This window comes from Mya arenaria, chromosome 14 (genome assembly GCF_026914265.1).
Source record: "Mya arenaria isolate MELC-2E11 chromosome 14, ASM2691426v1".
Classification (NCBI taxonomy): domain Eukaryota; kingdom Metazoa; phylum Mollusca; class Bivalvia; order Myida; family Myidae; genus Mya; species Mya arenaria.
The window spans coordinates 48,573,412-48,599,905 of record NC_069135.1 but is presented as its reverse complement, the minus strand read 5'-3'; the positions used below and the strand labels follow the sequence as shown (position 1 = coordinate 48,599,905).

General features: G+C 39.3%; 1 protein-coding gene across 1 annotated transcript in view; it reads left to right on the top strand.

The window, feature by feature from the left end:
- LOC128217729 (ankyrin repeat, SAM and basic leucine zipper domain-containing protein 1-like) overlaps nucleotides 1-25,607 on the top strand; it is a 37,630-nt gene extending 12,023 nt beyond the window's left edge. The window contains exons 4-12 of the mRNA XM_052925077.1: nucleotides 2,038-2,152; nucleotides 11,373-11,484; nucleotides 12,931-13,065; nucleotides 13,399-13,505; nucleotides 15,738-15,876; nucleotides 18,714-18,829; nucleotides 19,164-19,284; nucleotides 19,727-19,828; nucleotides 24,300-25,607. Of these exons, the coding sequence (XP_052781037.1) occupies nucleotides 2,038-2,152; nucleotides 11,373-11,484; nucleotides 12,931-13,065; nucleotides 13,399-13,505; nucleotides 15,738-15,876; nucleotides 18,714-18,829; nucleotides 19,164-19,284; nucleotides 19,727-19,828; nucleotides 24,300-24,473 (1,121 nt within the window). The 3' untranslated portion in view covers nucleotides 24,474-25,607. The remainder of the gene's footprint in view (nucleotides 1-2,037; nucleotides 2,153-11,372; nucleotides 11,485-12,930; nucleotides 13,066-13,398; nucleotides 13,506-15,737; nucleotides 15,877-18,713; nucleotides 18,830-19,163; nucleotides 19,285-19,726; nucleotides 19,829-24,299) is intronic.
- The last annotated feature ends 887 nt before the right edge of the window (nucleotides 25,608-26,494 follow it).

Sequence of the window (26,494 nt, the reverse complement as noted above, 5' to 3'; positions counted from 1 at the left end):
TGTTAATTATAGCATGGGTTGAGATTAATGTTGATTGTTAGCAGTGTTTCTTTATCAATCATAATTAACATTGTGTATTATTTGTTATTTGTGTAAATGCTGAATAATAAATAGAAAATATTATTTTGTGTCTGACAGTAACAATGTGTGGTATTTATATTTTAAGCGATGACTGTTCTGTGAGCTAAGTTTTTGTAAACAGGAAGTAATTGTTTAAAGGTTGATAAAGGTACATGCATTATTAATAAAGATGAAAAAGGTTCTAGGTTAGATTTATTTATTCTTTATAAGGTAATCTATCTATAGCAACTTCCAAACCTTGTAATGTTGAACCTAAGTTGAGTAAGTGTTGAATGTATTGAATAAATTTTAATATAGACCCCACACAGTAGAAGTCTGTCCACTGGCACTAGCAGTATGTCCCCTGGCACTAGCAGTATGTCCCCTAGCACTAGCAATATGTTTCCTGGCACTAGCAGTCTGTCTCCTGCCAGTAGCAGTCTGCCCCCTGCCTGTAGTAGTCTGTCCCCTGCCAGTAGCAGTCTGCCCCTGCCAATATCAGTCTGTCCCCTGCCAGTAGCAGTCTGTTCCCTGTCAGTATCAGTTTGTCCCCTGCCAGTCGCAGTCTGTCCCCTGCCAGTAGCAGTATGTCCCTGCCAGTAGCAGTATGTCCCCTGCCAGAAGCAGTCTTTCCCCTGCCTGTAGCAGTCTGTCCCCTGCCAGTAGCAGTATTATCCACTGCCAGTAGCAGTATGTCCCTGCCAGTAGCAGTATGTCCCCTGCCAGAAGCAGTCTTTCCCCTGCCTGTAGCAGTCTGTCCCCTGCCAGTAGCAGTATTATCCACTGCCAGTAGCAGTCTTTCTCTTGCCAGTAGCAGTCTTTCTCTTGCCAGTATCAGTCTGTCCCCTGTCAGTAGCAGTCTTTCCCCTGCCTGTATCATCAGTAGCAGTATGTCCCCTAGCACTAGCAGTCTGCCCCCTGCCTGTAGCAGTCTGTCCCCTGCCAGTCGCAGTCTGTCCCCTGCCAGTAGCAGTATGTCCCTGCCAGTAGCAGTATGTCCCCTGCCAGAAGCAGTCTTTCCCCTGCCTGTAGCAGTCTGTCCCCTGCCAGTAGCAGTATTATCCACTGCCAGTAGCAGTCTTTCTCTTGCCAGTAGCAGTCTTTCTCTTGCCAGTATCAGTCTGTCCCCTGTCAGTAGCAGTCTTTCCCCTGCCTGTATCATCAGTAGCAGTATGTCCCCTAGCACTAGCAGTCTGCCCCCTGCCTGTAGTAGTCTGTCCCCTGCCAGTAGCAGTCTGCCCCCTGCCTGTAGTAGTCTGTCCCCTGCCAGTAGCAGTCTGCCCCCTGCCAATATCAGTCTGTCCCCTGTCAGTAAAAGTCTGTCCCCTGCCAGTAGCAGTCTGTTCCCTGTCAGTATCAATCTGTCCCCTGCCAGTAGCAGTCTGTCCCCTGCCAGTAGCAGTATGTCCCTGCCAGTAGCAGTATGTCCCCTGCCAGAAGCAGTCTTTCCCCTGCCAGAAGCAGTCTGTCCCCTGCCAGTATCAGTCTTTCCCCTGCCTGTAGCAGTTTGTCCCCTGCCTGAAGCAGTCTGTCTCCTCCCAGTATCAGCCTGTCCCCTGCCAGTAGCAAGCTGTCTCCTGCCTGGCACTTGGCATAAGATAGTAGTTCCTTGAAATTTGTTCTCAATTATGGTTATACCCCAGGAAAGTTGTCCCTCCTTTATTGGTTTTTCACACCTGGCATTTTAAGAAATCATTCAGGGTCTATTTGAAAATGTTGGGCTATCGCATCGGGATCTCCTATTATTATATATTTGTTTCTTTAACTCAGCAGGATGTTTTTGATGTGACTGGAAATTGTGGCCACTTCTTACTCATGTCTTTGAAATACACTTTAAAAGTCATGATGGCACATGGCGAGGTCTAAAGTCACAATGCAGCCAGTGGGCAATAGCAGACCTTTAAAACTCTAAAAAACTTGCACTTACTGAAGTATTACTTGGTAAATGTCATAAAGAAAGCAATGTAAATTTTGCAGACATGTACACTGTGCTAATGGCTGCCTGTGGGGCGTCCGGCTACACGGAGGAGGATGTTTTGGGCGTGGTGAACTTGTTGCTAGGCAAGGGAGCAAATGTTAATGCGTATGATAGGTGAGTGAAGTTATTGCAAGTTTGCTGCTTGTGAACAGGCTATAGTTAGATCCATTTAGGACATGACAAGGACTGGTTGGGTTCCTTTGAAGTATTTAAATGTTTAATATTTGCTTATATATCCTTTCCGCTACCGTAGCCGCCTAATGCAGACCCTAAATTCGGGTGTCCCCATTACCTCTATCGTACACCGGCGAACTACCACAGCAGTGTAAACCGTACTCAAATTTTCGGCTTCTGATTACCGCTATCGTACAGCGTGGGAATACCGCTTATTTTTATAATCGTGTACATGTTTTGCTAAAAACAGAGACTTAAATCTCCCGATTAATACGCGTTAGCAATTAGGTAAAATGTGTATCAATTTCAACAATTTCGAAACAGTTCAAATTTCTAACACAATTAAAGAAATTAATTACAAATATTAAATAGTCAATAAAATTATATAATATTACATCCTTATTAATCAAGTTTGCATTTCATGAATTAGTGACATATACATTATCCCTAATTAGGTAATATTCTAGTTTAAATGTACATTTTTCCTTTTACCTTTTTATAGACATATTAATACAATAAAATGCATTTTTTTGGTTTTATTATGTATCGGCAATTAAAATATTCACTTATAAATAAATATGACATATCGGCATAACTACGCTCTGGTTGACTTCGAAAAAATACAAAACTCTCATTAATACACTACAGATGTGATGAATATTGAACAAATGTAGCAATAACCGTAGACATGTGTTGTAGAAATTTAATTGGAGACCATCATCAGTAGGTAAACGCACATGCAAAACAGCGCAATGGTAATCCTGTGATATGTAGATTGTGGTAATTTTCGTCTTCGGTATTGGCTACTTTTTATGCCCTCGAAGGTGGGCATATTAAAATTGCACCGTCCGGCCGGCCGGCCGGCCAGCCGGCCGGCTCTGTAACTTTCCCTTGTATGGACAGATTTTAAAATAACTTGCCACATGTGTTCCACATACCAAGACGACGTGTCACCTGCAAGACTCGTGTCCCTACCTCAAAGGTCAAGGTCACACTTAGTGTTTATTCACAATGGAGTGCTGCATATAAGGACATAGAGTATAGGTTGTCGTGTCCGGGCTGTAACTTTCTCTTGTATGGACAGATTTTAAAATAACTTGCCACATGTGTACCACATACCAAGACGACGTGTCGCATGCAAGACCCGTGTCCCTACCTCAAAGGTCAAGGTCACACTTAGTGTTTATTCACAATGGAGTGCTGCATATAAGGACATAGAGTATAGGTTGTCGTGTCCGGGCTGTAACTTTCCCTTGTATGGACAGATTTTAAAATAACTTGCCACATGTGTTCCACATACCAAGACGACGTGTCGCGTGCAAGACCCGTGTCCCTGCCTCAAAGGTCAAGGTCACACTTAGTGTTTATTCACAATGGAGTGCTGCATATAAGGACATAGAGTATAGGTTGACGTGTCAGGGCTGTAACTTTCTATTATATGGACAGATTTTAAAATAACTTGCCACATGTGTTCCACATACCAAGACGACGTGTCGCCTGCAAGACCCGTGTCCCTACCTCAAAGGTCAAGGTCACACTTAGTGTTTATTCACAATGGAGTGCTGCATATAAGGACATAGAGTATAGGTTGTCGTGTCCGGGGTGTAACTTTCCCTTGTATAAACAGATTTTAAAATAACTTGCCAAATGTGTTCCACATACCAAGACGACGTGTCGCGTGCTAAACCCGTGTCCCTACCTCAAAGGTCAAGGTCACACTTAGTGTTTATTCACAATGGAGTGCTGCATATAAGGACATAGAGTTTAGGTTGTCGTGTCCGGGCTGTAACTTTCTCTTGTATGGAAAGATTTTAAAATAACTTGCCACATGTGTTCCACATACCAAGACAACGTGTCGCGTGCAAGACCCGTGTCCCTACCTCGAAGGTCAAGGTCACACTTAGTGTTTATTTACAATGGAGTGCTGCATATAAGGACATAGAGTATAGGTTGTCGTGTCCAGGCTGTAACTTTCCCTTGTTTCGACAGATTTTAAAATAACTTGCCACATGTGTTCCACATACCAAGACGACGTGTCGCGTGCAAGACCCGTGTCTCTACCTCGAAGGTCAAGGTCACACTTAGTGTTTATTCACAATGGAGTGCTGCATATAAGGACATAGAGTATAGGTTGTTGTGTCCGGGCTGTAACTTTCTCTTGTATGGACAGATTTTAAAATAACTTGCCACATGTGTTCCACATACCAAGACGACTTGTCGCGTGCAAGACCCGTGTCCCTGCCTCAAAGGTCAAGGTCACACATAGTGTTTATTCACAATGAAGTGCTGCATATAAGGACATAGAGTATAGGTTGTCGTGTCCGAGCTGTAACTTTCCCTTGTATGGACAGATTTTAAAATAGCTTGCCACATGTGTTCCACATACCAAGACGACGTGTCACGTGCAAGACCTGTGTCCCTACCTCAAAGGTCAAGGTCACACTTAGTGGTTATTCACAATGGGGTGCTGCATATAAGGACATAGAGTATAGGTTATCGTGTCCGGGCTGTAACTTTCTCTTGTATGGACAGATTTTAAAATAACTTGCCACATGTGTTCCACATACCAAGACGACGTGTCGCGTGCAAGACCCGTGTCCCTGCCTCAAAGGTCAAGGTCACACATAGTGTTTATTCACAATTGAGTGCTGCATATAAGGACATAGAGTATAGGTTGTCGTGTCCGGGCTGTAACTTTCTCTTGTATGGACAGATTTTAAAATAACTTGCCACATGTGTTCCACATACCAAGACGACTTGTCGCGTGCAAGACCCGTGTCCCTGCCTCAAAGGTCAAGGTCACACATAGTGTTTATTCACAATGAAGTGCTGCATATAAGGACATAGAGTATAGGTTGTCGTGTCCGAGCTGTAACTTTCCCTTGTATGGACAGATTTTAAAATAGCTTGCCACATGTGTTCCACATACCAAGACGACGTGTCACGTGCAAGACCTGTGTCCCTACCTCAAAGGTCAAGGTCACACTTAGTGGTTATTCACAATGGAGTGCTGCATATAAGGACATAGAGTATAGGTTGTCGTGTCCGGGCTGTAACTTTCTCTTGTATGGACAGATTTTAAAATAACTTGCCACATGTGTTCCACATACCAAGACGACGTGTCGCGTGCAAGACCCGTGTCCCTGCCTCAAAGGTCAAGGTCACACATAGTGTTTATTCACAATTGAGTTCTGCATATAAGGACATAGAGTATAGGTTGTCGTGTCCGGGCTGTAACTTTCTCTTGTATGGACAGATTTTAAAATCACTTGCCACATGTGTTCCACATACCAAGACGACGTGTCGCGTGCAAGACCCGTGTCCCTGCCTCAAAGGTCAAGGTCACACATAGTGTTTATTCACAATTGAGTGCTGCATATAAGGACATAGAGTATAGGTTGTCGTGTCCGGGCTGTAACTTTCTCTTGTATGGACAGATTTTAAAATGACTTGCCACATGTGTTCCACATACCAAGACGACGTGTCGCATGCAAGACCCGTGTCCCTGCCTCAAAGGTCAAGGTCACACATAGTGTTTATTCACAATGGAGTGCTGCATATAAGGACATAGAGTATAGGTTGTCGTGTCCGGGCTGTAACTTTCCCTTGTATGGACAGATTTTAAAATAACTTGCCACATGTGTTCCACATACCAAGACGACGTGTCGCGTGCAAGACCCGTGTCCCTACCTCAAAGGTCAAGGTCACACTTAGTGTTTATTCACAATGGAGTGCTGCATATAAGGACATAGAGTATAGGTTGTCGTGTCCGAGCTGTAACTTTCCCTTGTATGGATAGATTTTAAAATCACTTGCTACATGTGTTCCACATACGAAGACGACGTGTCGTGTGCAAAACCCATGTCCCTACCTCTAAGGTGAAAGATACACTAAGTGTTTATTCACAAGGAAATTCTGAATATAAGGACATAACAGTGTAGGTTGTCAAGTATGGGTGGGTTTTTTTGATGTTCAGAGGCAATTTAAAATAACTTGCCATATGTATTTGACACGAGGCAAGATCAACTTTTCATGTACTGACCTTGTTCGTAGGTCAATGTCACATTCGGGGGCATTCGTCACATACTGTGACAGCTCTTGTTAATGTTTATAAAACTACTATAGGCAAGTTTTGTAGATAGGAATTGCTTCTTTTAACAATTTGTTAAGTACATAAAGGATAATATTATGCATTAATACACTCTGGTAGTTCTAGTACAAACCTTTCATGTATATATATTTCAAAATTGCCGGAGACGTTTAATGTTATTATCAATCTTGAAATTATACCACCTGTGCGTGCATAGATACACTACGGCAGTTTTAACTTTTGTAGCAACTCGATATTTATGTTTGTTGTTTTCCTCATAAATACGCTACGGCTAGTATTTGATATTTCTAAAACAGCAATTTTGTACTTCAGTAGTAGAAAAAGGTTTTCCAAAATATTTCAAAAGTACAATGCTTCAGACGATGTTTGTAAGGCAACTTTGCGGAAAAAAAATAATTTTCAATCAATTTATGCATCTGTGTGCTTGAATCTGAGTAATTTGAAGAAATCCACATAAACACTCTCTGGAATGCCATGTGTGACTAAACTATTTATGTATAAATACGCTATTTTAGCCATGCTTAATTTTAATGCAGACATCACATAATCACAGTTTTCCAGGCACGTGTCATTCCATGTAAAATTCAGAAATAAAACAAAAAGTGAAACTTATGATTTATGAAGTGGTGTAAATATGTTTGTGTCTCTAGTTCATTATTGTTTGGGTCCTTGACTTGTACACCTAAACAGGGCTTATTTTTTAATGTTCAACAGCTTGTCCCTGTAGTTTTCATTATATTATACATTTTTTTGTTTCTTTTATTATTTGCACATGCATAGAGCGATTACAAAACGATATGTTTTTTATCAAATAAATCAGAAAGGAATTAAGATAACAATTCTCAATTATGATATTTTACACATATGCTCATTCATTTTCCATATAATGTATACTTATAGGACTAAAATCCAAATACTGATTCACAATTCATTCATACATCAAGGTTATAAAATGTATAGATCATGGATTGAATTTCATTAATTTATTTACATCATAGGAATTTGGGGAATACAAAGGGATAAAATACCAACAAGACGATAATCAATAATGATAATAATATTCTCCATAGCAACAAAGAACACATGTACATAATTATATAAAGGAAAAACATACACCAAAACATAAATCAAAGTATTTGACTGTAACTATTATATTGTAAAAAATATCGCAAGATATGTCACGGGAAACAACACCAGTATAATCACAGCATGCGATTAACGAGACGGCAACAGAGTCTAGTTGAGTTTCTTGTGCAATGCAATATCATCGGTCTGTAAAAAGAAATCACATATTGATGAATATTCGTTATAAAGACACGTTGTTAGCGACAATTGTATTATTTCATCAATACTATATTGAAAATTTATTTTAATACCTGATTGGTCTAAACAGCGCTTTCTTGTACTAGACTCTGAAATTCAAGATGTGCCATTAAACAATAGAAATAATTTAATGTATGCATTTTCATGAACTTAAGAGGCCTTTCATTGTTTCGATTTGAGGGTTGTTTCAAAATGCAATAATATAAAAAACATACATAATTGAAAATATTTTACATACTTGAGTTGTTGTTTTTCGTTCCTCGGTGTTTCTAGAGCCATAGTCTTGTTGGACTTGACCTCCATTCGGCCTTTTCTAGAGGTAATGCCACGGTACGAAATAAAACATTCTCTTTAATAAAATAATTTGAGTTTTATTTTATTAACATTAGAATTATACTTGTGCAAGCTGACTCTGCACTGCTCATTGCCAAAGAGGTCAAGTTCAGAAATGGCGCTTGTTTGTTTAGATTTCCTTATATGTGTGCTGTTCTTGCCGAAAAGTTGTTCTGCACCCTAAAAACAGAAACATAAAACATTAAACAGCTGATTGATCTTAAAAGATTTTGTTCATGTTTCATTTCGGTGGTACATGGAACGATCCCATGTTCTTTTTTAATTAAAAAAAATGATGCATGCTTTTTCCCACTTTCCTTTTGTATTTACTTTTTCCCTCAAAACCTTGTTCTGTCGGCTATTTATTATAGGACTGAAACATGTCACCGGGTTGCACACATGTTTTGATTATTCCCATGCAGTGGATTCAAGGTTCCCTTCCGAGGTATTTCATGCCATGTTTTCCCCTCTGCTGAGCATCCTAACTTTGCCATCTCTTTTCGTGGACTGATTTTGCAATTGACCAATATGTCCTTCCGGCGTAAATGCGTGACACGAATGTGTAAAATATTTCCAAACGCCAGGGGAACTGATGTTTTAAACTTGTCGGCAAATACAACATGATTTCGTTCTGTGATGTTTCTATTCAGTTCTCTACAACTGTTTAAGTCAACCCTACTTCTATCTTTAGACTTAAGTATACCTGGTAATTCCTGAGATACCCCATGACACACAAACATTTTAAATCCTTTTTGTGGGCTTGTTATGAGCACCAACGACTCTTGAATGGTGTCCGAGACATTTGATCATTGCTTCATCAACATATATGTATTGATGCATGTTGTATTAAGTCATGCTGCTTTCCCATACAGCTTTCGTAAGAGGTTCCAATGTAACCTTGATAGCGACCTTTTGATATTTGTCCGGTTGGTTTATTGTCTATTGCAGTGGTTTTCATGGCAACTGTGACAGCTATTTGGTAATTGATGTCCTGTTGATATATTTGCAGTCACTATGGTGTCCATGATAACTTTATAGTGATCAGGTAATAGATGTCTGGTTGGGTTTATAAGAAAGTTATAGCTAATATTTCAACAGTTAAAGGGAGCGTAACTAACGTTAAATGACCTTCAAAGCAACATCGCCTTTGAAATGGGTTGTGTTATGTTGATTACATATTATGTTTATACAGGAAATACTGCTGCGTAGTTTTGCATACTTCTAGATTCAAGATTGCTACCAAAGTGTACTTAAGTGACTGATTTTAGTTGAATTCAATCATGAAATGTCTACCTTATCGAAGTAAACACACAGTCCGTAAAACAAATCTCACAGTAATAACACTGCGCAGTTTTGCTCATTTCTTAAATTTAACAGTGATATCACAGCGTACTCTTGATACAAGAGGAAAAACATAAGCATGCTGTTTTATTAAAGCAAATTTACAAAAGCCAGAGCCGAATAAAGTTGAATGGCGATTTTTAAAGAAATACCATTGCTTATTTTTGCATGGTTATTATATTATATATATATATATATATATTATATATTTATATATATATATATATATATATATATATATATATATATATATATATATATATATCAGGGCTCTCACTAGGCTGAAATATTTGGGAGAAGTGACTTCTCCCTTCAGTCAATTTAGGGAGAAGTGGGGAGACTTTAGGGAGAAGTGATACTTTTCGTAACACCTGATACAAAAACTATGCCATACCACACACCTAAGTTTACATTCACATTCAAATTTATTGCTATAACTATATAAAATGTTCACAAATAATGTATAATTTTTGGCTCAGCAAAAGTGTATTTGTCAATGTCACATAGTTTATCTCCAAATAGCATCTAAAATGAATCAAACACCAAGACAGCTAAGGATTTGAAACAATCAAAATGACCTTATAAATGAACTGTCAATATAGTAGGGGGACGAATCTTATTTTGGTACGTTCGGGATGGGTACGAATGTCACATTCAGCTATGCTGTTATATGCTTGTCTCTGGCTAAGTAATTTTCAATATGCTGACATTTAAGAACCAAATGACATTTAAATCACTGTTCTTGATGAAATTGTAACCAATACATAATGGGAGGTTGAAAAATATAACTCGGAAAAATGTTCTGACAATATGGCGATCTCGCCGATTTTAAAGTCATCAACAGGAGAAAAATACTGTAAGTAAACACTACATAAAGCAAAAAAAGAAGATATTTTTGTGTTTACAAATCATTTTTTATCATTTCATTTTATCATGAACAGTTCACTTAAACCAATCAAATATTTGTTGATACGTCATGTTATTGATTTTCTTAGCGCCACCTTGCCGATGGCCCGAGATGGTTATGACCGTCTGCTTCAAAAGCAACAATGTTTAAAATGTCTGGCATTGTTTGTTCAATACATATATCAATTACTTTTTAACTTCTTTAATGCTTCACAAGATTTTTCATAATTATGTCGCCTTTTCAATCTGATTAAAACAAACTTATTTCATTTGATCAGGGACTTCTCAATGTATATTCTGATTGGTCGACCATCAATAGCTCCGCCTACTGGCGATGTTTGGGTAATTGGATGACAAGGCCCAATTATCGGATTAGGAGATTACCTAATTTTACGAATGGCTAATTGCGGTGTTTTGACTAATGTGACAGTGGCCAAAGACTGCTGATTGACAGATTTACAATGTGCTATTTTTTTCGGCGAAGTCAATGTCGCTTTGATGATACAAATGGGCGAAGTCTGGGAATTTTAGGCGACCACTTCGCCCAAGTCGCCCCCTCGCGAGAGCCCTGTATATATATATATATATATATATATATATATATATATATACAAAGTACCATAGCGTACTAATGCTGTTTTTAAAATTCACAATCCTTATTTTAATGAAAAACGTACCACAAATTTGTGGAAAATGTGCATTTTGCGGCTATAGAACTGGACGTACCTACTATTTCGGTATGTTTCAGTCATCTACAGTATTCCTACAGTAAAACAGTAGCAATAACCAGCACCCTTGAAAAATTGGTCTGCATAAGGCGGTTACGGTAGCGCGTCGATGTACGGTAGCGGTATTTGAAAGGATATACGGTGATATAGTTTTGTTGGTTTCATTTAGGTGGTCAAGTAAAGTTTAAATAGAAAAAGCAGTAAATGGATGCCTCTTTTTAATTTTATAGTAATTTCTTTTGGCTTAAAAAGCATTGTAAAAGTCTGTGAGAGGAATAATGATGCTTTTAGTTTCGAAATGAAGGCATCATAGGTATTGAAATTGAAGTGCAAGCTAGTAAATAATTTTATTTGTGTAATTGCAATGATGGCTCAAATAAATGTTTAACTGATGCCATTCCTTTTTCTCGGACACTAGATACCACACATCGCCTGTAATGTACGCAGCGAGGGAGGGCCGGGCACAGGTAATAGAATGTCTCGCTAAGGCTGGTGCAAATATCAACAAACAGGACAACAGAGGTCTTACTGTGAGTGATCTAAGAGGGTGTAGCAGATGATTGGTTGAGTTCACATGTGGGTATAGTAGATGATTGGTTGAGTTCACATGTGGGTATAGTAGATGATTGGTTGAGTTCACATGTGGGTATAGTAGATGATTGGTTGAGTTCACATGTGGGTGTAGACCATGATTGGTTGAGTTCACATGTGGATGTAGTAGATGATTGGTTGAGTTCACATGTGGATGTAGCAGATGATTGGTTGATTTCACATTGGGGGCTGTTTAACAAGTTTTAAAGCTTTGAATATGCTGATGGTTATATAAAACGATTTAGATCCAATTTAGCAGGTGAGTTTTTCTAGTGCCTTATAATTATGTGTCCTCCTCTCAGCCAAGGAGTATGGGGCCCATTTTGAAGAAATAGGTGTTAACAAAATTAGAAAATTCTACACACAGCTGGGTTCAATTATGTATTTTTACAATTAATCATTCAGTGTGTAATCTACCATTAGCAAATGAACCTAGCATGTCATGTTTTTTAGGCCATAGAACACAGAACATATTATAGTTTCACCTGCAACTTACAGGCAGATTTCCATTTGGCATCAAGATCAACAACTTTAGAAGCCTTTGTCTAATTATCACCAAATTTGGTCAGAATGTGTATGCGCATAATATCTTGGACATTTTCAACAACCAGCCATATCACTCAAGTCACTAGAGAGTTATCACCCTTCATAGAAATAGAAATTAGCAAACATCAGTCTTGTCTGATCAATGACTTGAGAAGCTTTTGTCTGATCATCACCAATTTTAGACAATATGTTTATGAATAAAATTTCTGGGTCAGGTTTTATTTCCAGGAAAGTCATCTCCAGAATTTCCATAAACTGTACTTACAGTGTCCGCTCTCTAAATTGGCTGACGTACAACCAATTACCACCAAAGTTGGTGTAACTATAATAGGTTGGGCATTTTTTGGTACAGTTGGTGCTCTTGTTGAATTATTGAATTATCATGGCTTAACTCTGTCAGTCCACCAAGTGAATGTCAAATTAATACTTTATTGAAGAAGCGAAATCATAAACCTGCAAAGCATATTTATTAATTTAATAGTATGGTAGCTTAGGATTACGCTTAGAAGAAAGGTTGTGGTGAAGGTTTAATCATTTTGAGGACTGTTTGAGGTTTGGTCTGTACAAAATGATCATCTGTTTGGTGTAAAATGGAATTGCTTTGAATAAGTGATTAACAAGGTTGATTGGTTCACCTGTATTTGAGAGCAGACTGGTTCACCTGTATTTGAGAGTCAAGTCAAGTCAAGTCAATATTTATTTATTGTCGGGTACTATCATCAACAGTTTAACATAAGCTATGAATAGCTTTTGACCGACATAATAAAAAAGCATAATTTATGTAACTAATATATCACACACATCAGAGCAGACATGTATCATTGTTCTCGCTCTTCCAGAGTCTTACATGGGCCGTGACCCGGCACCAAAGTGCCGCGGTACGGATGTTGGTACAACTTGGAGCAGACCCTCAGAAAAAACACAGCGATGGACAGACCGTGCTAGACCTTGCAGAAACTAATGAGGATACGGAAGTAAGAATATTGTTAGTACCTTGATGGTAAAGGGTGCAGGCAGGTATAAATTTCTCCATTAAACTAATATAAAATCAACATATGAAAATGATTGTTTTGATCTAACTATCGTAACAAATCAGATATCTACAAACCTCCATTTACAGCTATCCATATACCTGTCTTATGTTGACTGTTTGGATCTTGAAAACTTATGAAATGCCCCTGAACATACAAACATATTAAATCTTTCTTAATTAGATCAGAGACACACTGAAAGAAATGAAGAATTGACTATTGGCTTCCAGTAATTGTCGTCATAAATGTTGTATAATATCTTTATAAATCTTTCAGATGCTGGAGATACTAGAAGGAAAGAAGCACACATCTCCACACAAAGACCTTACCCTTGACCTCTCCGTAAACACTGAGATAAATAAACAACCCAGGCTTGTGAAAAGGTTGATTGCCTTTATTTATTTTTTGCTCGTTTGATTTTTAGCTCTACTGGCCAAAGGCCAGAAGAGTTTATGCGATGGTAATGTGTACGTAGTATGTGCATCCGTGCGTCTATAAACAATTGCTTGTAAACACGATACAGTCTTCATTTTTGATTGTATCTCGATGAAACTTGAACAGTATCTAGATATCCATTAGAGCTCGGTTCCTTTCGAAAACCAGCCAGATCCGCCAATGTATGCCTTGATTATGGCCCTTGATAGTATAAAAAAATGCTATTGTATAAACAATTGCTTGTGAACACGATACAGTCTTCAGTTTTGATTGTATCTCGAATGAAACTTGTACAGTATCTAGATATCCATTAGAGCTCGGTTCCTTTCGAAAACCAGCCAGATCCGCCCATGCATGCCTTGATTATGGCCCTTGAGTGTATAAAAAAATGCTATTGTGTAAACAATTGGTTGTGAACACGATACAGTCTTCATTTTTGATTGTATCTCGATGAAACTTGTACAGTATCTAGATATCCATTAGAGCTTGGTTCCTTTCGAAAACCAGCCAGATCCGCCCATGCATGCCTTGATTATGGCCCTTGATAGTATAAAAAAATGCTATTGTGTAAACACTAGCTTGTAAACACAATACAGTCTTCATTTTTGATTGTATCTTGATGAAACTTGTACAGTATTTAGATATCCATTAGAGCTCGATTCCTTTCGAAAACCAGCCAGATCCGACCAAGCATGCCTAGATTAAGGGCCTTGAAATTATTAAAAAATCAGTTCGTCTGTAAACAATTGTTTGTGAACATGATACAGTCTGCTTGTGAAGGTTTTTTTCAAATTATGCCCCTAGGGTCATTACCCCCCCCCCCCCCCCCCCCCCCCCCCCCCCCCCCCCCCCTCCACGGAGATTGTCCGGCAAGGGACCAGTGCGGCAAACGCAAACGACCTTGGCGACGTTGGCGGAGGCCCAGGGAAGAGTTCTCTTTTCTTTGTAAGGCACGGACTCCCCCACCCTTAAATTGGGAAATGTTAAAAACCTTTTTGTCTGAAACCACTATGCAAATCCTTGCTATTTTGAACAAGGCTTTATTTAGTGGTCCATTACCATGGTTGTTCAAATTATGCCCCTTGGGTCAAAACTGGCACTGCCCTGGGTGTCACAATTTTCCTAGAGACTTATTTAAGAAATATTTTCAAAATCTTCTAGCTTCAAACCACAAGGCCCATACCTTTGATACTTGTTGTGGAGCATCATATGATGCAATTGAAAAATTTGAAATAATGCCCCTTGGGCAAAAGCTGGCCCCACCCCTTTTGACTTACTTATTAATTTTTAAAGCTACAGTAATGAAATTTTGACCATGTGAACAGTTCTGCAAACAAGCATTAATGTTGTCCTCCTTGACTTTGACCTTTGACCAACTTTTTATTTTTAAAGCTACAGAAATGAAATTTTGATGATGAGTACAGTTTTGAAAGCAAATATTTTTTACCCTCAGATTACCTTTACTTGGCACATATTAAAATAGTTCATGCAACCAATCTGCTTACAACACTTCCTGTCCTCAGATGTTGAACGTGCAGCGTTTTCAGCAAACCCAAACACTAGAAATGAACTATATATTTGTTGCCTATTACTCAAACATACATGCTCTGGATTGAAAATGACCACAAGAGCCATGCCAGTAGAGCATAGGCCCTTTTGGGCCTCTTGTTTAAAAAAATGACGAGCTATTGTTATCACTTGATTGTTGTTGTCAAAGGCATTGGTTAAGGTTTGCGTTTTTAATAGGTCAATTACATTGACACTATCAAAGCTTTTACTTTGAAACTTGTGGAAATTGTTCATCTAATACCCTTCTTTATATGGTACCCTAAAGATGCTGAGTCTCACCTGTTGTTGTTTTTTGGTAAAAAACACGAATTTTGATGGATTTTTGTTGATTTTGAGAATAGACATAGCTTCTTCAATTTTTGTTGGATTGATTTCAATTTTTTTCACAGACAATAATTGGATAATGTTCTTCAATATATCAAACAGGTTTTTGAGTCACACATTTGGAAGGGTAGGGGGAGGGTTGGGGATATTTTAGTATTTTTGAACATTTAAAAATCAAAGCCAAAATTTATCATTTGTAATAATTGTATGTATTAGTCAGTTTATTAAAATATATATAACTACATCCTTGATAAGGAATGGACTAGAAATGTTTGTTTATGTTACAGTGACAGCGTTGGTACAACGTACGGAGAACTTGAGTTGTTTCTATGTGGCCTTGACCTAAGCCAGCTAGTGGACGTGGTGAGAGCACACCATATTGACTTCAACACTCTACTCACCATGACAGAGGAAGACTTAATAAAGGTAGAATTAACTAGTCTCTTTAAAAAAACCCGAGTTACTGTAAAACATTTGGGCTTTTTAATGGTGGCATTACAGTCATGCAACAACCATCCTGACCCACCAATAGTTATCAATAAGAAACTGTGTTTACAATGACAGTATACTAGTAAAATGTTTTAAAGTTATCAACAGGAATACTGGGCAAACAATGGAATCCACATGCCATGCTTTTATTTATCTCGTCTGTTTTTCGAAGATAATAAGACAGACGTAATTTGATGGCCTTGGTTTCATTGTTTGTCATCCACGCTTTTGTGCAAAAGCTTTCAACCTTGGCCATAACTCACAAATTGTTAAAGGTAATTAAATGAACAAGCAGATGCATGTAGCCTGCAGTAGAGTGTTTGCCTGCAGATGGATGGATCACTGATTGGGTCCCCGCCAGATGCATGTAGCCTGCAGTAGTGTTTGCCTGCAGATGGATGGATCACTGATTGGGTCCCCGCCAGATGCATGTAGCCTGCAGTAGAGTGTTTGCCTGCAGATGGATGGATCACTGATTGGGTCCCTGCCAGATGCATGTAGCCTGCAGTAGAGTGTTTGCCTGCAGATGGATGGATCACTGATTGGGTCCCCACCAGATGCATGTAGCCTGCAGTAGAGTGTTTGCCTGCAGATGGATGGATCACTGATTGGGTCCCCACCAGATGCATGTAGCCTGCAGTAGAGTGTTTTGCCTGCAGATGGATGGATCACTGATTGGGTCCCCACCAGATGCATGTAGCCTGCAGTAGAGTGTTTGCCTGCAGATGGATGGATCACTGATTGGGTCCCCGCCAGATGCATGTAGCCTGCAGTAGTGTTTGCCTGCAGATGGATGGATCACTGATTGGGTCCCCGCCAGATGCATGTAGCCTGCAGTAGTGTTTGCCTGCAGATGGATGGATCACTGATTGGGTCCCCGCCAGATGCATGTAGCCTGCAGTAGTGTTTGCCTGCAGATGGATGGATCACTGATTGGGTCCCCACCAGATGCATGTAGCCTGCAGTAGTGTTTGCCTGCAGATTGAGGGATCACTGATTGGGTCCCCGCCAGATGCATGTAGCCTGCAGTAGAGTGTTTGCCTGCAGATTGAGGGATCACTGATTGGGTCCCCGCCAGATGCATGTAGCCTGCAGTAGAGTGTTTGCCTGCAGATGGATGGATCACTGATTGGGTCCCCGCCAGATGCATGTAGCCTGCAGTAGAGTGTTTGCCTGCAGATTGAGGGATCACTGATTGGGTCCCCACCAGATGCATGTAGCCTGCAGTAGAGTGTTTGCCTGCAGATGGATGGATCACTGATTGGGTCCCCACCAGATGCATGTAGCCTGCAGTAGAGTGTTTGCCTGCAGATTGAGGGATCACTGATTGGGTCCCCGCCAGATGCATGTAGCCTGCAGTAGAGTGTTTGCCTGCAGATGGATGGATCACTGATTGGGTCCCCGCCAGATGCATGTAGCCTGCAGTAGAGTGTTTGCCTGCAGATGGATGGATCACTGATTGGGTCCCCACCAGATGCATGTAGCCTGCAGTAGAGTGTTTGCCTGCAGATGGATGGATCACTGATTGGGTCCCCACCAGATGCATGTAGCCTGCAGTAGAGTGTTTGCCTGCAGATTGAGGGATCACTGATTGGGTCCCCACCAGATGCATGTAGCCTGCAGTAAAGTGTTTGCCTGCAGATTGAGGGATCACTGATTGGGTCCCTGCCAGATGCATGTAGCCTGCAGTAAAGTGTTTGCCTGCAGATGGATGGATCACTGATTGGGTCCCCAACAGATGCATGTAGCCTGCAGTAGTGTTTGCCTGCAGATGGATGGATCACTGATTGGGTCCCCGCCAGATGCATGTAGCCTGCAGTAAAGTGTTTGCCTGCAGATGGATGGATCACTGATTGGGTCCCCACCAGATGCATGTAGCCTGCAGTAGAGTGTTTGCCTGCAGATTGATGGATCACTGATTGGGTCCCTGCCAGATGCATGTAGCCTGCAGTAGAGTGTTTGCCTGCAGATGGATGGATCACTGATTGGGTCCCCACCAGATGCATGTAGCCTGCAGTAGAGTGTTTGCCTGCAAATGGATGGATCACTGATTGGGTCCCCACCAGATGCATGTAGCCTGCAGTAGAGTGTTTGCCTGCAGATTGATGGATCACTGATTGGGTCCCCACCAGATGCATGTAGCCTGCAGTAGAGTGTTTGCCTGCAGATTGAGGGATCACTGATTGGGTCCCCACCAGATGCATGTAGCCTGCAGTAGAGTGTTTGCCTGCAGATTGAGGGATCACTGATTGGGTCCCCACCAGATGCATGTAGCCTGCAGTAGAGTGTTTGCCTGCAGATTGAGGGATCACTGATTGGGTCCCCACCAGATGCATGTAGCCTGCAGTAGAGTGTTTGCCTTGGGTCCCCACCAGATGCATGTAGCCTGCAGTAGAGTGTTTGCCTGCAGATTGAGGGATCACTGATTGGGTCCCCACCAGATGCACGTAGCCTGCAGTAGAGTGTTTGCCTGCAGATCGAGGGATCACTAATTGGGTCCCATAGAGATGCATGTAGCCTGCAGTAGAGTGTTTGCCTGCAGATTGAGGGATCACTGATCCAAGATGCACATAGCATCTCTAAAAGTGTAGAACAGAATCCACTGGATTTAATGCTTCCAACAGTTTTTGAAAAGATGGCCAAAATACCTTGAAACTTATTTGTTGTTTATGGTTATTGGGGAGATTTCGTCTAAGCATGAATTAGGCCCATCTCCTGCACAAATATACTGTACATGCAGTCCAGAATAGTAATCTCTTATGAACTTTTCTCAGATTGGTGTAAGTCAGCTTGGAATTCGTAAGAAGATACTGGACGGAATACACAGCGTTCACAAGAAGGATTGGGACAATGCCAGTCTACCAACAATGCACTACAACAAACAAGTCAGGTATGTGAAGTCATTCATATGAATGTTTTAAATACATTTTTATATAAAAATAATATTTCACTTTGGAATAAAGATACTTCTCTATCTGTCTGGTGTGGGTCCATCTTTTTGACAATCTGTCTGTCAAAGTACTAAGCAGATAAGTGTTGGACCTACAGAAATAATAATATACATCACGCATTTGAGCACATGAACTTGAGGACCTGGGTCTTCTTTTAAAATTTCTTGTAGAATACTTTTACTGTATCTGTTGTCATTCGTTTTCATACATATTTACACCTTCAAAAAAGCAGCTTTTTGGGCATTGATAATAAGGTTTTTTGTATGTTTTCAGCTGTGGGGAAGCCCTAGCAATGGTAGCCAACATCTCGAAACACATCAAGTATATCTGCACCACCATGGCTTACCTCCAGAACCAGCTGAGCAGGAGCCCGGCAATACTGGAGCAGCTCCAGGTTTGTAGTCACTAGGGAGGGGTGCAGTTATGGGGGACGGGAGCAACAATGGTGGCCAATTTTCTAAACACACCAAGTATATCGCCACCTCTATTGCATACCTCCAGAACCAGCTGGGAGGGGGCAACAACTTTGGCCAACACCACTATACCACCAAGTATATCTCCACCACCATTGCTTACCTCTAGAACCAGTTGGGTAGAAGCATCCCTCAGCTGTAACATACTCAGTTCCTTTGAATTTGATTAAACTTCAGAGAAATGTTCAGCAACATTGGAAGGTTTGGTGTGAATAGGGCTCATGCTCTTGCATCAAAGATGAAATTCGAACTCATCAATCAATTACTATCCGTCTGTCATGGCAAAATCTTGGGCATTTGTCACACTCCTGTAACAGCTCTTGTTTTTTTTATTTTTCAAAATTTGAGTATTTTTCTCTCCAGGATGGCACCGGTCCAAAGCAGCTTCATAAGCACACAGTTGACACAATACACAACCTGACGTCACTACAGACACAACTAGGAACTCTAAAGTTACAACTAGAAACAGGTAACTTGTAGATGATAGGCATATGTATCTTGATGCTGTTACAAAATGGAGTTTTAAATCATTGAATGCCAGGAATAGGGTAAAATTTAAAATTTAAATGCTACATACTTGAGACACATTGTAGCAGTATAAAGTGAATAAATATGGTAACAATGTCATATACATTCAGAAGTTACACGACAATGTGTTTTCATTTATTCAGTTTGCAACTTTTGGAAACAATTATTGAATAAGAAAGGCACATGTGCTCAGATTGTTAAAGCTGCACTCTCACAGATTTACCATTTTTACAACTTTTTAGCTCACCTTAGCCGTCGGCTGTCGTCCGTCCACACTTTGTTTGTTAACACTCTAGGGCTCACATTTTTGCCTCAATTGTCATGAAACTTGGTCAGGATTTTTTCTTAGTAATTACTCATACAAGTTTGAATATGGGTCATCTGGGGTCAAAAACTAGGTCACAGCGCCCAAATATGGAAAAACCTTGTTAACACTCTAGAGGTAACATTTTCAGCTCATATATCCTGGAAATTTGTCAGAAGGTTGTTTCGATGATTTCTAGCTCAAGTTCGAATATGGGTCATCTGGGGTCAAAAACTAGGACACAGAGCCCAAATATGGAAAAACCTTGTTAACACTCTCGAGGTAACATTTTCAGCCCAAATATCCTTGAAATATGTCAGAAGGTTGTTTGATGATTTCTAGCTAAAGTTCGAATATAGGTCATCTGGGGTCAAAAACTAGGTCACAGAGCCCAAATATGGAAATACCTTATTAACACTCTCGAGGTAACATTTTCAGCCCAAATATCCTGGAAATATGTCAGAAAGGTTGTTTTGATGATTTCTAGCTCAAGTTTGAATATGGGTCATCTGAGGTCAAAAACTAGGTCACAGAGCCCAAATATGGAAATACCTTGTTAACACTCTCTAGACAACATTTTCAGCCCAAATATCCTGGAAATTTGTCAGAAAGGTTGTTTTGATGATTTCTAGCTCAAGTTTAAATATGGGTCATCTGGGGTCAACAACAAGGTCACAGAGCCCAAATATGGAAATACCTTGTTAACACTGTCGAGGTAACAATTTCATACATCAGAGAAGCCAAATCCCTGTTATTGCCCTTTAATTATCAACAAGTCTATAGCACAAAGTTTTACTGAGGTTAACGATATAGGGCTATCTTGGCCCTCTTGTTTATTTTTTGTCTTGGAAATAGCAAATTTTTGCATATATATCCGTTCAAACCAATGATATAAGATTGCTTACCAAAGATCAGATCGCAGATTTTCATATTTCTGTTTGAAAATTAATATTTTATGGCTTAAAAGTTTTAATAAAAATGCATAACACATCAATTATTATCCCCGCCTTGAAAAGGGGAGGGGATATAGTAATGGTAGGCGCGCTTCCGTGCGTGTGTGCGTCCGTCCGTCCCACATTCATTGCTTTGCATCTCCTCTTACATTTCTACCAAACTTTCACAGATTGATGATCATAAAGTTAAGCAGGGCATATTGTCGGGCTTTCCCGATTTGACCATTTTTGAAAGAGTTATTGCCCTTTGCTTATTTAACATTTAAAATTGATTTCTTCGCAACTCCTCTTACGTTTTTCATGCGATTTCTACCAAACTTTCACAGATTGATGATCATAAAGTGAAGCAGCACATATTGTCTGGCTTTCCTGATTTGACTATTTTTGAAAGAGTTATTGCCCTTTGCTTATTTTATATTTAAAATTGGTTTCTTCGCAACTCCTCTTACGTTTTTCATGGGATTTCTACCAAATTTTCACAGATTGATTATCATAAAGTGAAGCAGCGCATATTGTTGGGCTTTCCTGATTTGACCGTTTTTGAAAGAGTAATTGCCCGTTGCTTATTTTACATTTAAAATTGGTTTCTTCGCAACTCCTCTTACGTTTTTCATGCAATTTCTACCAAACTTTCACAGATTGATGACCATAAAGCAAAGCAGCGCATATTGTCTGGCTTTTGCGATTTGACCATTTTTGAAAGAGTTATTGCCCTTTGCTTATTAATAGAATGGCGAACGTCGTTGTTCGGGCGGGCGGCCGTGTGGCGTCCAACTCACCTATGAAACTGAATAACTTTAGTAAGGGTTGACATATCTTGACCAAACTTGGTCTATAGAAAGAGTTTATGGGTACCTTTCATGGGATTGTGTTTGGGGTCCCTAGGGTCAAGGTCACTGTTACTAAAAATAGAAAAATGGTTGAAATTGAATAACTTTAGTTAGGGATGACATATCTTGACTAAACTTGGTCTATAGGAAGAGTTTATGGAGACCTTTCATGGGATTGCGTTTGGGGTCCCTAGAGTCAAGGTGAAGGTCACTGTTACTAAAAACAGTTGAAACTGAATAACTTTAATGAGGGATGACATATCTTGACTTAACTTGGTCTATACGAAGAGTTTGTGGATACCTTTCATGGGATTGCATTTGGGGTCCCTAGGTTCAAGGTCAAGGTCACTGTTACAAAAAATAGAAAAACAGTTGAAACTGAATAACTTTAGTAAGGGTTGACATATCTTGACCAAACTTGGTCTATAGAAAGAGTTTATGGGTACCTTTCATTGGATTGCGATTGGGGTCTCTAGAGTCAAGGTCAAGGTCACTGTTACTAAAAATATAAAAACAGTTGAAACTGAATAACTTTAGTTAGGGATGACATATCTTGACTAAACTTGGTGTACAGGAAGAATTTATAGATACCTTTCATGGGATTGTGTTTGGGGTCCCTAGGGTCAAAGTCAAGGTCACTATTACTAAAAATAGAAAAACAGTTGAAACTGAATAACTTTAGTTAGAGTTGACATATCTTGACCAAACTTGGTCTATAGGAAGAGTTTGTGGATACCTTTCATGGGATTGCATTTGGGGTCCCTAGGGTCAAGGTCACTGTTACTAAAAATAGAAAAATGGTTCAAACTGAATATCTTTAGTTAGGGTTGACATATCTTGACCAAACTTGGTCTATAGGAAGAGTTTATGGATACTTTCATGGGATTGCGTTTTGGGGTCCCTAGATTCAAGGTCAAGGTCACTGTTACTAAAAATATAAATACAGTTGAAACTGAATAATTTTAGACAGGATCTACATATCTTGACCAATCCAGGTATAAAGGAAGAGTTTATGGATACCTTTCATGGGATTGCGTTGGGGTCTCTAGATTCAAGGTCAAGGTCACTGTAACTAAAATAGAAAAATGGTTGAAACTGAATAACTTAAGTTAGGGTTGACATATCCTGACACAACTTGGTATAAAGGAAGAGTTTATGGCTACCTTTCAATGGATATCATTTGGGGTCCCTAGGGTCAAGGTTACTGTTACTAAAAATAGAAAAACATACACAGGCTGAAGTTCTTCTGTCAATCATTAATAACCTGGTTTCGTCGAATTGCGTCGTTTCTAGTTTTACATTTAAAATTGGTTTCTTCGTAACTCCTCTTAAGTTTTTCATGCGATTTCTACCAAACTTTCACAGATTGATGACTATTGAGTGATGCAGCGCTTATTGTCGGGCTTTCGCGATTCGGCCATTTTTGAAAGAGTTATTGCCCTTTTTTTACATTTAAAATTGGTTTCTTCGCAACTCCTCTTGCGTTTTTCATGTGATTTCTACCAAACTTTCACAGATTGATGACTGTATAGTGACGCAGTGCATATTGTCTGGCTTTCGCGATTCGACCATTTTTGAAAGAGTTATTGCCCTTTCTTTATTTTACATTTAAAATTGGTTTCTTCGCAACTCCTCTTACGTTTATGACTATATAGTGACGCAGCACATATTGTCAGGCTTTTGCAATTTGACCTTTTTTGAAAGAGTTATTGGCCTTTTTTTAATTTTACACATTTCTTATGTTCCTGAGAAACTATCCTTACCATTGATTGACTTTCGTTACAAAAAATGCCCCCATGAGGCTGGGGATATAGCTGTCTGTGACTGCTCATGTTGAACATAAATATAAAAATCTGCGATCTATTTTTTGTCAGCAGTCTTATATAACTGGTTTCCATGAATTTTTCGCAAAAATTGGTTCGTTCCAAGGCAAAAAAATAAAAATTGTCAAAATATTCAATCTGTGAGAGTGCAGCTTTAAGATATTTTAGGGAAATACAGTGATGGATATCATTAACTGTCTTCAGATTATGAAAATAAGTATTAGCTTAAATCATTGTTCACAGATACAAGTCAATTTTGATTCTATTACCGTTGGCAGCATTGCTGTTGTCACACAAAACTTCAACTTGGCCTTGACTGCTCAAGATATTCAGATGAAACTTAATAAACATGTTGCCAACAACTGTATGCACATGTGTAGCAAGGCCCATAACTCTGGCTTCAATAATTGAGTATGTCCCTTGATGGACTGAGAATGACAGACAAACATCTTCATCTGCTCTTGTTTTTTCCGTTTGTCATTTAACGATTTCTATCCACAGATGCTAGAAAAAGGCAACTATGATCCACCAGACCTGATTCACGCTCCCCCACCCACCTCCAACAGCAGACGTCGGCTTGTTCCCATGGTGATTCTGTCTGGTGCCCTGCTTGTAACTCTGGTCTGGAATAAGGATGCTATATCACAGTGGATAGGAAGGGAACCATCTTAGTGAAGACTGATTCTGATTGGCCTAATTTTGGGTAGTAAAGTGTTATAGTTTTAGACAGTGTGCATTGTGCAATCTGATTGACAAATATTTTGCAGCCAAGTTAGAAGCATATAAATGCTTCATTGTGATTGACAAAATCACTGTTGGTTCTAATCTGCCAAAACATGGTCGACACTGTAACGTGATTAACCAAAGAAAAGAACAGTGTTTGAATTTGTAATCTGATTTGCTACACAGTCTAGATTGGCCCCAGAAGGCCTCTAACTGTAGGATGGTGTGGTAATGACAGCTGTGCATCCAATCTCAGGAACAGGTCTTAGCTTGCTTCTTTGAGTGTCTGTTTTTCGAAGGATTGTCACATACTTGATGTCAGAGCAGTTGATGTAGTTGTTTTGCCGGTTGGAAAGAAAATGAAAGTGGTAAACTCCTGAGATATAAACATGAACACATTCATAATGTCAATGGCACTACACACGGGTACAGAAATTGCCATCACTGTAAACTAGAACTATGTTGTTATGCCCCTTGAAGGAATTTACTGTGGAAAGGAGGATAACTGGCTTTTTGTTTTCAACCTTTCTTTTTTAAGAGTTACTTCCCTTACTGTATTGGTTTTAAACAATTCTTAAATTTACTCCTTCAGTTTTGTTTAAGCACTTATTTGTGAAAAAAGTTTTGACAAATTCAATGTTTTTCAAATGTTAGTTTTGATTGTTTTCAAGTATTTGTTTTCCAAACATGAGGCTAGTAGATAAGTGTTAAAACCAGTTATTTATGTCCCTGAACATCATATTTGAAGAAAACTATAAACTACTGTGCAGCCTCTAAATACTTATTTTTAGAAACCAGCAACCCTTTTTCAAGCTGGTCTGGGGGGGGGGTTATAAAGAAAAGAAAATGTTAATGGTTCTTAATAACATGGATAAAGCTGATTTTAAAACTGCCCATAATGATGTTGACTCCAGAGTACGATATGCAGCTTGCTTATAAATCATTTCACAAGTTGCAATATTGACTTACTATATGGGCTCACTTGCTTTGAAATCAAGTTATGTCCCCTAGTGTGAAGCAGATTTATTTTAACAATTGTTGTTGAAAAATGAAATAACTTGAATAAAGTTTTAAGAAATATAACATGTTTTGTTTGTGTATGTTCTTAGAGAAAAAGAACTTCATATTGTATAATGAAAAGAAATGAGGTTTCATTGATTGTAAAATTATTGATTGACAAGTCTAAAGAAACTTGTTGAACTCATCTTTTTAGTTCAGAATGCTGAATGAGACCAAGAAACGAGACATTGTATTTCATCTGAAATATGCGTTCATTTCAACCCTGCTCAAGATCAGCTTTTAAATATATTTGTTTTATTAACATTAAGGTTGTGTTAAAATATTTCACCATGTAAAACATGACGCAGTGAGATCTATATAATTATACAAATCGAGGTGTTTAGTACTGCCAATAAACTTTCATTAGACTGGTTGCTTAAATAAAACAGGTTTATTTTGCCTCTAATGCCTACATGTACTTAAATGCAATTTTTTTGTGAGCTCCAAAATGGGTAGGAGACTTTAAAATTTGAGAATGATATTTCTTACTCAGGATCGGTGTTGTGTCAGAGGGGGTGGGGTGGGGGTGGGGGCTTCACCCTCATCAAAGTGTCACTGAGGTGACCCTGGTCCTTAAACTTGCGACCATTTAAAAAGAAAAAAGACTTTGCTAATGTTGAATGTTTATTTTGCTAATTACAGTATTAAGCTTAATACATAGGCTATTTTACAAAATGGAATTAAATTTAAACCAACAACGAAAACATTGCAAGAAACTACTGTAATTGGTTGTCTGGTTAGCGCAGTGGTTAGCACATTCGCTTCTCACCAAGGCGACCCGGTTTGATTCCTGGCCTGGGCTCATGTGAGTTTGGTTAGTGGTCACCATGCCGGACAAGTGGGTTTTCTCCGGGTACTCTGGTTTCCCCCACAACACAAGACCACACTCACGCGCAACATCGTACCAACGA